This window comes from Myotis daubentonii, chromosome 1 (genome assembly GCF_963259705.1).
Source record: "Myotis daubentonii chromosome 1, mMyoDau2.1, whole genome shotgun sequence".
NCBI lineage: Eukaryota > Metazoa > Chordata > Mammalia > Chiroptera > Vespertilionidae > Myotis > Myotis daubentonii.
Genome location: NC_081840.1, coordinates 143,919,347 through 143,931,959, shown reverse-complemented (window position 1 = coordinate 143,931,959; position 12,613 = coordinate 143,919,347). Strand labels below are relative to the sequence as shown.

Genomic DNA, 12,613 nt, shown 5'->3' with positions numbered 1-12,613 from the left:
GAATATTAACTCAACTTGGAATTTGTTTTATAGGAAAAGAATAATTACCTACTGTTAAATACTGCTATAGGCTTACCTATCAGAGTCTTCATTCTCCACAGTAGGAAACTGGAGCTTATCACTTTGTTCACTGTTGCTTTTCTGTCTCACTCCAACACGGTCAGTGTCATCATTAGCCCCATCCCACATGTTTCCTGACTCTTCCCTCTTACTATTTTTCTGCTCCTTCTTTTCTTCAACCTTTGATGAAAGTTTGATAATGACAATATTGTTATTACCTTATTCATTAAGAAGATTGTGTGTCCATTACCTTCCTCATGTGGCTTTATGATTTAGTTTTGCTATTACCTTATTCATGAAAAAGACTGTGTTTTCATTAATTTCATCCTTTGACTGCTGGGTATCAGTTTGTTGACTGTTTCTCTGATGTCTCAATCCATTTCCGTCACTGTGATCATCAGCACCTTCATATATGTTTCCTGATACTTCCTTTATACTGCTTCTCTGCTTATTTTCTCCTTCAACCTTTGATGCATGTTTGATATTAAAGATATTATTACCTTATTCATCAAAAGATTCTGTTTCCTTAATTTCCTGATATTAATGAAACTGCTATGACTTGAATCAGTGAAAATATTTTGAGTGTTTTATTTGATCATAAAAGGTCATTGAAATTGCTCTAAATACTGCTTTGTGTCTGTTTCTGTATAGAAGCCAAATTTTCCAAGACTTCTAAGAGTGATTTCTTAATTTTGTGCTCCCATCCACACAAAATCCACCCTTTGCTACCTAATATTCCCCATACTTACCCCATCCCATTTATCTCACAGAAACAATAAAATAAATGACAAAAATTCAAATATGCTTCTTTTGTCTTTCCCACCTGTGACTTGCATTACACAGATTTAGAGCATGTGACATTGTGCCTCAGTAACAAATAGGAAGCTTTCCTCTTTCTTCACGAAGCTATTGTTTCCTATATTGCCTTTTACATTTTCCAAGATCTTTAAAGATATCAAAAAAGTGTGGCATTTATGAAATATATTAGCCAAAGTTTACTAAAATATAGGAGCATTGTGAGGCCAAGGAATTGTTAGTTAAAGTACAACTTGAGAAAGTGTGTAATGCCCCCCCTAATGTCACACTGCCAAGTCTTCGTCTTTAGGGCCTGATGAATTCTGCTGGCCTTATAGTAATGACTCTCTGAGGTGGCCCCCAACCATAAGGTCCATGGGTACCCAGTGCGTGATAGCTATTTGCATAGCCTGTGACTTTTGCTGAGAGGCCTCACAGCCAGAAATGAAGCTGAGTTGAATATGTATCAACATGGGAAGCACCATTCACACCTACCTGATGGCTCACTTACCTCATGGGACTCACATACCAATGGGAGCTCTTTCAGTGATTGACCCCTACAGAAAGCTAGTTGGCAGAGGTGGATCTCAGAGAGATTTAGGCTTTGTTCTTAGCTTCCTCCAGGGCTTGGTGCTGGTGGAAGGAGGCATTGCTGTGCAGCTTGGCCCCTCGCTGGTGCACCGAGGCCTAGCAGAGGCAGTCACAAACACTGCATCTCTTTGTAGCTCCACACAGGTCACCCAGAGGAAGTCACAAGCAGAGACTGACATTGACTTACAACACAGAACACTAGCAAGAGGCTCCAGTGGGGAGCTACAGAACATGAATCAATTACTCCACAATCACACACCCAAATGAAGATCTCAACAGGCACCACAACATACTGGCGTGTATTAATTGACATGGGGCCAGGCTTCACATAGCATCTCATACACTGTGGTCAGCCAGCATGAGCATCATCCCCATCCACAAATAGGCAAGCATTAAGACTCTACAAAGGAGGGCCCACATAACACACACAAGTGACATTCCTGGAGTACCCAGCTCAGGTGGTCAGAAAGAATGATGCCAATGAGCCTGACAAGACACCTAACACATAAGTCCATTTTACTAGGACTGGGAGACATAGTATGTCAAGCCAATTCATAGAAACAACTACAAAGTGATAGCTTAAATGGGGAGAAGAAGAACGCTGCCCAAATTGAAAACACACACAAAATCAAAACAAAACAAAATAAAACAATACAGGATAAATCCCCAAAAAGAAAGAGCTAAATGAAATGCTGTGACCCTTTAAAACAGTTCCTCATGTTGTGGTGACCCCCAAACACAAAATTATTTTCGTTGCTACTTCACAACTGTAATTTTGCTACTGTGATAAATTGTAATGTAAATATCTGACATGCAGGATGTATTTTCATGGTTACAAATTCAACATAATTAAAGCATAGTGATTAATCACAAAAACAATATGTAATTATATATGTTTTCCGATGGTCTTAGGCGACCCCTGTGAAAGGGTCCTTCGACCCCCAAAGCAGTCGCAACCCACAGGTTGGCGACCCACAGGTAGAGAACCGCTGGCCTAGAGGCTTTTTCAGTCATGGGATGGCCCCGAGAGATAAAAACAGATAATGGAACTGCCTATACTGACTAGCTTCTCCTTTCAGCAGTTTCGCAAGCAGTACCAAATAATACATAAAACAGGAATTCCCTATAATCCTCAGGGACAGACAATTGTAGAAAGAGCTAATCAAACCTTAAAGACTCAGTTACAAAAACAGAAAGGGGGAGAGGGGTATTACCCTACTTCACTGAATCAGTTAAATCATGCCTTTACACTTTAGGTTTTGACGATAAGGGTCACACAGCATCCAAGAGGAGGCATCAACCTCCTGGTCCCGTGGCATCTGCCGGTATGGCACGATGGAAGGATTTACGAACAGGGCAGTGGAGAGGGCCAGATCCAGTAATGATGTGGAGAAGAGGCCATGTTTGTATCTTTCCAGAAGGTGCTTCTAACCCCATCTGGGTGCCAGAGCCAGCTGTGTGTCACGACCATGGATCCAGGGAGAACAGCTCACCCCGTCGTTCCAGAAGCTGAAGATCACACATCCGGTGATGATGGCAGCTCAGCCACCGGCCCCGAAGAAGGAGAAAAGCAGAAGGCAGCTGGCCAAGGCCACCTGAGGAGCTAGTGTCCCCACATGGGGTCAACTGAAGAAGCTGACCACCGATGCTCAGCAAGTGGTGAAAGAACAGGGGGTTCAGGTAACCCCCTCCAACATTTTTGTTGCTATGGTGGCGCTTGTCAGCTGTCAGGTAGGTATGGCTGCAGCAGAAACTTACTGGACTTATGTTCCAGACCCCGCTATGGTCAATCCAGCCACCTGTACCAGAGAATCAGTGCCAGTATTTACCTACAACACTAATCCGGTCCGGGGTATCTCTGACAAGCCTATAACTCCTTCTTCCCAAGGTGATTATACTTATAATAGTTTTAGTGGGGAGCTCCCTATTTGTTTATCTAAAAGGGGGACTTCAGGATGTTTGCAGCTTGGCCAAGAAAATAAGACATCCTATGGAGGCGCAAACATTGGGATATGGGAAAACATATTCAGACAGTTACTAAACTAGGATTTCCTAAGGCCACCCGATGGCTGTCTGATAAGCATCCCCTGCCCCCCTCCTGCCCTAATAGCACCACTACTGAGTTGGGAGCATGTCCTCAATGGCAGGATTGTGCCAATCCTATACCACTGAGACATAATATTTCTGGCTCTGACTTCTATGTATTGGGTTGGTCCCACAGGCTTGATGCTAAATATCCCCATTATGAGCCTATGTTACCAGGAGGTTTTGTAAGTAATGCCCTGACCATGAAAACAGGAAATTTACAGAAAGATCCGCGGCTTTTAGCTGCTGCCCTTGACTTTCTTAATTTTACTGGCTCTTTCCTAGCTAATACTAAAGGAGCTGTTCATCGCGCCCTTGCTATGGCTATGAGCTTGTGTCCAGCCCCCATATGTATTGGTAACTGGAAATGTGAACATCAACAGATTGGACACCCATTATGCTGTCCAATACCATCACTGTAACCTTACCAGCTGCGTTTCTAGGCATAACCTGAATGAATATATATAAATTTTAAAGCAGACTTCTTTTTTATGCTTCCTACCAATATAACAGAAAAATGGTATCATGGTGCGGGCCTTCAGGCATTGCAGGAATTACACAAGTGTCTCGGGAAAAGCGTGCTTTGGGACTTATTATTTTTGGTATTGTTACCCTAGTTTCTGTTATTGCATTTGCTATAACTTCTTCTCTTGCATTTACCCAAAGCATCCAGAATGCGAAGCTTCTCAATGAATTGGCTCAGGACACCTCAACCACATTTCATGATCAAGAAGATATAGACAAAAGGCTAGAACAAAGCTAAATGCTTTGGAAGCTGTAGTGATAGGACTAAGTAATCAATTAGAAAGCATCAAGATTAGACAGCAGCTGCAGTGTCATGCTGCCTTTACATATATTTGTGTGATTTCAGCCCGCTATAACAGTTCTCTATGGGATTCGAATAACATCAAGATGCATCTAGAGTGAATATGGCATCATAATAATATCAGTATAGACCTAGTGCGGCTACACAAACATGTGCAAACCATTCAGAATAGTCATGATGATATTATATCTCCAGCAAAACTAGTAAAAGGATTGCTGGATGATTTAAAAGAATTTAATCCATAGAATATATTAAAAAACACCACCTGGTACCTAATTGGATTCCTTTGTGTACTACTAATCTTATCCTTTTTTTTTTTTCCACGCATCAGCAAGCTCCTGTGATCTCAAGTCTGAAGGCTCCAAGTAGATGTCCACAAGATATATTTAAAAATGGGGGAGATGTAGAGGACCCCTGGAAAGGCACATGGGCATTTATACTTAATAACTACCAGCTGAACCCAAGGTGACAGGCAGAGCCAGGTCCTGGATACACATCTTACCAAAAAGGCGGAAGTGTTCTCAGCTTGATTTCATTTTGCCCAGGTGTCTGGGAGTGGGTTTTGTTACATAAATCCAGTCTAAGGAATGAATAGGACTCCTGCCTAGCCAAGCCCCTTTATCTTGAATTTTGGTGAAACCTCCTGCTATTTGGGGTATAAAATAAACACACTGCTTCAGTGCTGGGTCCCTGTCTGTCCCTTAGAAGAGGATGGTGGTCCCAACCGGTCCTAGCTTTTTCCTTCCATCTTTGTGTCTTGTCTTCTTCTTTCATTTCTCAAATCCCCAGCAGCCTCTACTCAAATAAACAGACCACTCTCTTTCCACGCTGTGCACAGAAAAGAGAGACCCCTCCATACAAATATGAGGAGACAAAAGAAGATTTGACTTTGGGTGGTAGTCACATGGTCCTATATACAGATTTTGTAAATTAATAATCCACACACAAGAAACCTATATGCTCATATTGACTAATGTCACCCCAATAAAATTTAAATAAATAAATTAATGAATAAATAAATAAAATGCAAACACAAAAAGAGCTGGGATAGCTATACTTATGTCAGACAAAATAGAAGTTAAATGTAAGGCTATAAAAAGAGACAAAGAAGGTCATTACATAACAATATGGAACCGATCCCAAAGAAGAAATAACCTTTATGAACATATATGCACCCACCAGAGGAGCACTTCAATATATAAAGCAAATATCTATACAATCATAGTTAGGCATTTCAGTACCCCTTTGACATTGATAGATCTTTAAAGAAAAAAAAGCAAGAAGGTAAATGTATATATTTTAAAAGCTCCAAACAAAACTCCAATGAATTTTGTTGATACATTCAGAGCATTATTAACTTAAAAATGCAGGGTATAAATTTTCTTCAAGTGCACATGGAACAGTTCCTAGGTAGGCCAAATGTAAGGCTATAAAACAAGCCTAGGTAAATTTCAGACGACTGCAATCATTCCTCACATCTGCTCCAACCACAGTGGTGTCAAACTAGAAATCAATTACACACAAACACATGAAGAGTAAATAACCTGTTATGAAACAGTGAAGGGGTTAACAATGAGATCAAGGCAAAAATCAAAATCTATGAGACAACATGGAAGCTGTCCTAAGAGGGAAATTCACAGCAATACAGGCCTACCTCAAGAAATAAGAAAACTCTCAAATGAACAATGTAACCTTTACCAGAAGACATGGTATAAATGAGCCTATTGGATTGCTTTAAAAGGTGTGTAACATGATTTTAATTTGATTGATTGATTATGACAGTATTCTTTTCTTAGTGATTAAACTTCACCAAACATTAAATATACCATTTTGAAGAATACAATTCAATATCATCAGGCACATGTACCATGGTGTGCAGTAATCACCACTATTTAGTTCCAAAACCTTTCACCAATCCAGAAGAGAACCTTATTCCCATGAAATAGGAACTCCCATTCCCCCTACAGAGTCTCTGGCAAACACTTGTCTGATTTCTATCAATATCGACTCACTTATTGTGGAAATTGCATATGAAAGGAATCATGCAATAAAGTAAATACATTTTCCCCTTTGGACTGTGGGGCTCAGTGGATGGAGCATCGTCCCATGCACAGAAGGGTCATAAGTTCAATTCCCAGTCAGGGCATATATACAGGTTGTCAGATCAATACCTATCAGAGACCATCCTCCTTGTAGGCGGCAACCAATTAATGTCTTTCTCACTCATCAATGATTCTTTCTCTCTCTCTCTCTCTCTCTCTCTCTCTCTCTCTCTCTCGATCCCTCTACTCTCTGTAAAATGAATAAAACAAAACTAAAACATTTCCCAGATTGAGGATTTAACTATAAAAAGACTAATTTTGCATTACAAACATAAAAAAATGATAGGTAAGCCACTAGGAAATTTTAAGGGTAAGTGTTAAACAAAATTCAATTGAGTGCAAAAAAATCAATTTTACAAGCGAGCACTTTACCTTGAAGACTACATTGTCTAATGTAGGACATGCAACAGGAATGCGACGTTTGCTGAAAAATCCACAGCACCAATGAGGGAATCCATGTCTTTAAAAAGGCAACAAAATTTTCAGTGAAATATCAGCTTTCTGTATATCAAATAAAGATTCTTGATATAATTAACACTAGGCCTATGTTTAAAAAATGCTTTTAGTTTTTTATTTCTGCTGTCACCTCTCCCAGCCTATGAAGTATGTAATGAACACACTCTGACTAGGATTAATTTGTTTTCACCACTTACTGGCTGACATAATTTTTATTCCCTGAACTGGAACACGTATGATGACGTAAATCAAGGCAGGAAGATACACTGTCCCTTCCTCATCATCTGTCCCTGGTTCAAAGACTAATTAATTTCAGTGAAAAATGGCAGTCTTGCTTTTTTCGCATGGAAACCACTTATTAAGGAGATCGTACTCCTTCCTTTTGTCCTCCAAACACACAGTAATTTCCTTGAAATGCTGGGAAGTTAAATGTTCAAATGTCAAAGAACAAATGTATATTTTATTACCCTATGTAAATATATATATATATACAGTTATATATATATAGTTATATATATAACTATATATATATAACTGTATATATATATATATTTATACACATGTGCTGACCTACTGTACGTTTTATACACATAATAAAATAAAATAAATGTCCTTAGAATGCGTATGTGTATGTTTATACAAGTCATGTTATCATGTAGAATCTAGTTCTGGGAGTGAAGCTATTGCGTAAGGAATGACATACTTGAATTTTTCAAACAAGCTCAATTACCCTTGTAAAAGATGTGCTAATTTCATCTATCAATAGTGCAGGAGACTGCCTTTTTCCTCTCATGGGACAACTCTGGCTTTTATTTTTTACAGACAATAATTATCATTATAACTTGATAAAATGGTATCTCATTGTTTGCTGATAGACATTTGGTTCTGATCAGCAAGCAAGGTTCTATCTAGTATAAATGTAAATCTGTTAATCATGAATATCAGCTCACATTGGAATTGGGTTTATAGGAAAATAATAATTACCTACTGCTAAATACTGCTATAGGCTTACCTATGAGAATTTTCTTTCTCCTTAATAAAAACCTGCTGCTTCTCACTTTGTTCAATGTTGCTTTTCTGCCTCACACCAACACTGTCACTGTTGTCTTCAGCACCAACATGCATGTTACCTGACACTTCCCTTTTACTACTTGTCTTCTTCTCTTGTTCTACAACCTTTGAAGAAAGTTTGATATTGTTATTACATTATTCATTAAAAGGAGTGTGTTTTCATTAATTTTGTCATTTGGCTTTTATCATTTGGGGTTGTTATTACCTTATTCATCAAAATGACTGCATTTTCATTAATGTTATCATTTGGGTGCTGGTTATCAGTTTGTTCCCTGATGCTGTGCTTACTCAATCCATCATTCTCATTGTCATCATCAGCACCATCATATGTGTTTTCTGACGCTTCCCTTTTGCTACTTTTCTGTTTCTCCTTTTCTTTAACCTTTGATGAAAATTTGATATTAAGGATATTGTTGTCACCTTATTCATTAAAACAAGTGTGTTTTATTTAATGTTGACATTTGGCTTTTATCAGTTGTGTTTGTTATTACCTTATCCACTAAGAAGGCTGTGTTTTCATTAATTTTACCATTTGGCTGCTGGGAATCAGTTTGTTCACTGTTGATTTGCTGTCTCAATCCATTTTTGTCACTGTCATCATTAGCAGCATCATACACGTTTTCTGACACTTCCCTTTTACTGTTTGTCTGCTTATTTTTTTCTTTAACCTTTGATGCAAGTTTGATATAATGGTTATTGTTATTACCTTATTCATTCAAAAGTTATATTTTCATTAATTTCATTACAGTAATGAAATTCCTATGACTTGAATCAATAAAAATGTTTGAATGTTTAATTTTATCATAATAGGTCATTGAAATTGTAAATTATGCTTCAATTCTGTTTCTGTATAGGATCCAGATTTTCCAAGATTTCTAAAAGAGCTTTCTTAATTTTGTGCTTCTATTCACATTATATCCACTCTTTGCTGCCTAACATTTTCCCTCCTCACCCCCATCCCATTTATCTATCAGAGACAATGAAAGAAAAAGACAAGGATGCAACATTCCCACTTTTGTCTTTACTAGCTGGTCTTGCATGACATAGATAGATTTAGAGGATGTGACATTGTGCCTCAGTAGCAAATAGGAAGGTTTCCTCTTTCTTCACGAAGCTATCGTTTCCCACATTGCCTTACATTTATTTAAGATCTTTAAAGGTATCAAAAGTGATGGCATTTATAAAATATATGAACCAACATACTACAACATTGAAACAGAGTGAAGCCAATGAATTGTTAGCTAAAATACAGTTTTGGAAAGTGAGTAATGCTCGCCTAATTCGAAAGCTAGTCTTGGTTTTGGGGGCCTAATGAATTCTGCTGGCCTTACAGTAATGACTCTTTGAAGTTCCTCCCAACCATAAGGTCGTTGGGTACCCAGTGCATCATAGCTGCTGTTAGCATACCTCTGACTTTTGCTGAGTGGCCTCACAGCCAGAAATGAAGCTGAGCTTGAATCTGTATCAACATAGTAAACACCATTCACACCTACCTGGTGACTCACTTACCCCTTGGGACTCATACCAATGGGAGCTCTTTCAGTGATTGACCCCTACAGAAAGCTAGTTGGCAGAGGTGGATCTCAGAGAGATTTGGACTTTGTTCTTAGCTGCCTCCAGGGCTTGGTGCTGGTGGAAGGAGGCATTGTTGTGCAGCTTGGCCCCTCCCTGGTGCACCTAGGCCTAGCAGAGACTGTCACAAACACTGCATCACTTTGTAGCTCCACACAGGTCTCCCAGGGAGAATCACAGGCAAAGACTGACATTGACTTACAACAGAGTGCCCACCACCCCCATCCCCAGAGGTTCCAGTGGGGAGTTACAGAACATGAAGCAATTACTCCACAATCAGTACACCCAAATGAAGATCTCAAAAGGCACCACAACATACTGCAGTGTATTACTTGACATGGTGTCAGACTTCACAAAGCATCTCATACACTGTGGGAAGCCAGCGTGAGCATCAACCCCATCCACAAATAGGACAGCATCAAGACTCTATAAAAGGAGAGCTCACATAACACACACAAGTGACATTCCTGGAGCGCCCAGCTCTGATGATCAGAACGATTGTGCCAATGAGACTGACAAGACACCTAACACATTAGTCCATTGTTCCAAGACTGGGAGGCATAGTAGATCTACCCATATTCCTAGAAACAAACACAGAGAGAAAGCTTAAATGAGGAGAAGACAAAAGATGCACCAAATGAAACACACACACACACACACACACACACACACACACACACACGTACACACGTACACACACACACTTACACATACAATAAACAAACAAACGAAGAAACAAACAAACAAAAAAAAAACCATAGGATAAATCCCCTGAGAAAAGAGCTAAATGAAATGAAGAGAAGAAATGCACCAGATTCAAGGTTGAAGAATATGGTTACAAAGATGCTAAAGGAACATAGTGAGAACTTTGACAATGACAAAAGAAATAAAAAGGGATAAATGAATCATAAAATATCCATTCAGAAATGAAGAGTGCAATACTTGAAATGAACAATACAAAAGAAGGAATCAACAGGAATCAACAGCAGGAAAATGAAGTCTAGATTCGAATATTTCACTTACAAGACAGGTAGCAGGAAACACCGAATTAGTGTATATATATATATATATATATATATATATATATATATATAGTCATCATATATATAAACTACTTTAATGAGAGTAGTTTAAGCGACTTCTGGGATAACAGAGAGCATAGCCACATCCACATTATAGGGGTACCAGAAGGAGGAGAGTGAGAGCAAACATTAAGAATCTATTTAAAGAAACAAAATGACTGAGATTTCCCTGACCTGGTGAAGAAAAATACATAGAAGTGCAGGAAAGGCAGTCTCAAACAAGATGAACTAAAAGAGACCTAGACCAAGCCACTTCATAATTAAAATGGCAAAAGTTAAACACAAAGAGAGGATCTTAGAAGCAGAAATGAAAAACAAATAGTTACCTATAAGGGAGCCCCAATAAGACTGTTAGTTGCTTTCTCAACAGACACATTTCAGGCTGGTAAGGATTAGAACAAAATATTCAAAGTGATGAAAAAGAAGGACCTACATCCAAGACTACCCCATATGGCAAAGCTGTCATATTTAATATTGAAAAGAGATAAAGAGCTTTCTAAGTAACCTAAAGGAGTTGATAACACAAAAAGAAGATAGTATTAGAGAAATTATTAAAGAGATTTGTATATAAAGTAAAATTAAGAGGTCGTAGACATAATTATAAAGAATAAAATAGCAACAAGCGAGTAGCTATCAATAATCCCTGTAAATGTATATATCATTTTTTTAAATATATATTTTATTGATTTTTACAGACAGGAGGGGGGAGAGATATTGAGTTAGAAACATCAATGAGAGAGAAACATCAATCAGCCGCCCCCTGCACACCTCCTACTGGGGATGTGCCCGCAACCAAGGTACATGCCCTTGGCCGGAATTAAACCCGGGACCTATCATTCCACAGGCCAACACTCTATCCACTGAGCCAAACTGGTTAGGGCAAATGTATATATCTTAAAAGCTCCAATCCAAAGACATAGAGTAGATAGGTGGATAAGAAAACAAATTCAATACATGTGCTGTCTTCCAGAGAACAACATCAGCAAAACATGCATACATACTGATAGTAGAAGGATAGAAGAAGATATTTTCTGAAAATAGAAACAAAAAAGTCCCGATCTGGTGGCTCAATTGGCTAGTGTAGATAGGTGGATAAGAAAACAAATTCCCTACATGTGCTGTCTTCCAGAGAACAACATCAGCAAAACATACATACATATTGATAGTAGAAGGATAGAAGAAGATATTTTCTGAAAATAGAAACAAAAAAGGCCCGATCTGGTGGCTCAATTGGCTAGTGTCCCTATACAGCAAGTTTGCTGGTTCAAACTCTCATTAGGACATATACAAGAAGCAAGCAATGAATGTATAAGTAAGTGGCACAACAAATCAATGGTTGTCTCTCTTTCTATCTCTCTCTCTCTATTGTCTCGCTTGCTTTCTCTTTTTCTCTCTGAAAATCAATCAGTAAAAATTCTACTGAAAAAATGTTCACCTGGCCAGTGTTTCTCAGTGATCAAGTGTTTACAAAGGAAACAAGAGGTGACAGTCTGATAGCTGTTCAGGGAACATGGGGGCATGCAGAAGGCAGAGGATGGATATTTCTATCTCATAGATGTTTTCATCTGTACATCCATCTCCCTTTCTCTCCCTGAAATAAATAAAAATATTTTAAAAAATCAATAAAACATATTTTAAAAATACTTAAAATGCAAACAACGAGTGGTTGTGGGAAAAAAGGGGTCCTAATATGAGTTCACAGGAGATTTGAATTTGGGTGGTGGGCGCATGGTCCTATTTACAGATTTTGTAAATTAGTAATCCCCACATGGAACCTATATGTTCATGTAGACTAATGTCATCCCAATACAATTTAATTAAATAAATAAATTAATAAAATGCCAACCACAAAAAGTAATTTTTCCACTGGGAAAGTAATACTTATGTGAGGAAAAAATAGAAGTTAAATGTAAGGTTATAAAAAGAGACAAAGAAGGTCAATACATAATGATATGGGATCAATCCAACAAGAA

At 38.4% G+C, this 12,613-nt stretch overlaps 1 protein-coding gene across 1 annotated transcript in view; it reads right to left on the bottom strand.

The window, feature by feature from the left end:
- Window positions 1-12,613, bottom strand: part of LOC132235986 (ankyrin repeat domain-containing protein 26-like) — a 77,101-nt gene that overhangs the window by 21,054 nt on the left and 43,434 nt on the right. Inside the window, exons 14-19 of the mRNA XM_059699283.1 lie at window positions 8,478-8,654; window positions 8,192-8,368; window positions 7,928-8,091; window positions 6,832-6,919; window positions 349-525; window positions 77-240 (exon numbers count right to left, since the gene is read on the bottom strand). Of these exons, the coding sequence (XP_059555266.1) occupies window positions 77-240; window positions 349-525; window positions 6,832-6,919; window positions 7,928-8,091; window positions 8,192-8,368; window positions 8,478-8,654 (947 nt within the window). The remainder of the gene's footprint in view (window positions 1-76; window positions 241-348; window positions 526-6,831; window positions 6,920-7,927; window positions 8,092-8,191; window positions 8,369-8,477; window positions 8,655-12,613) is intronic.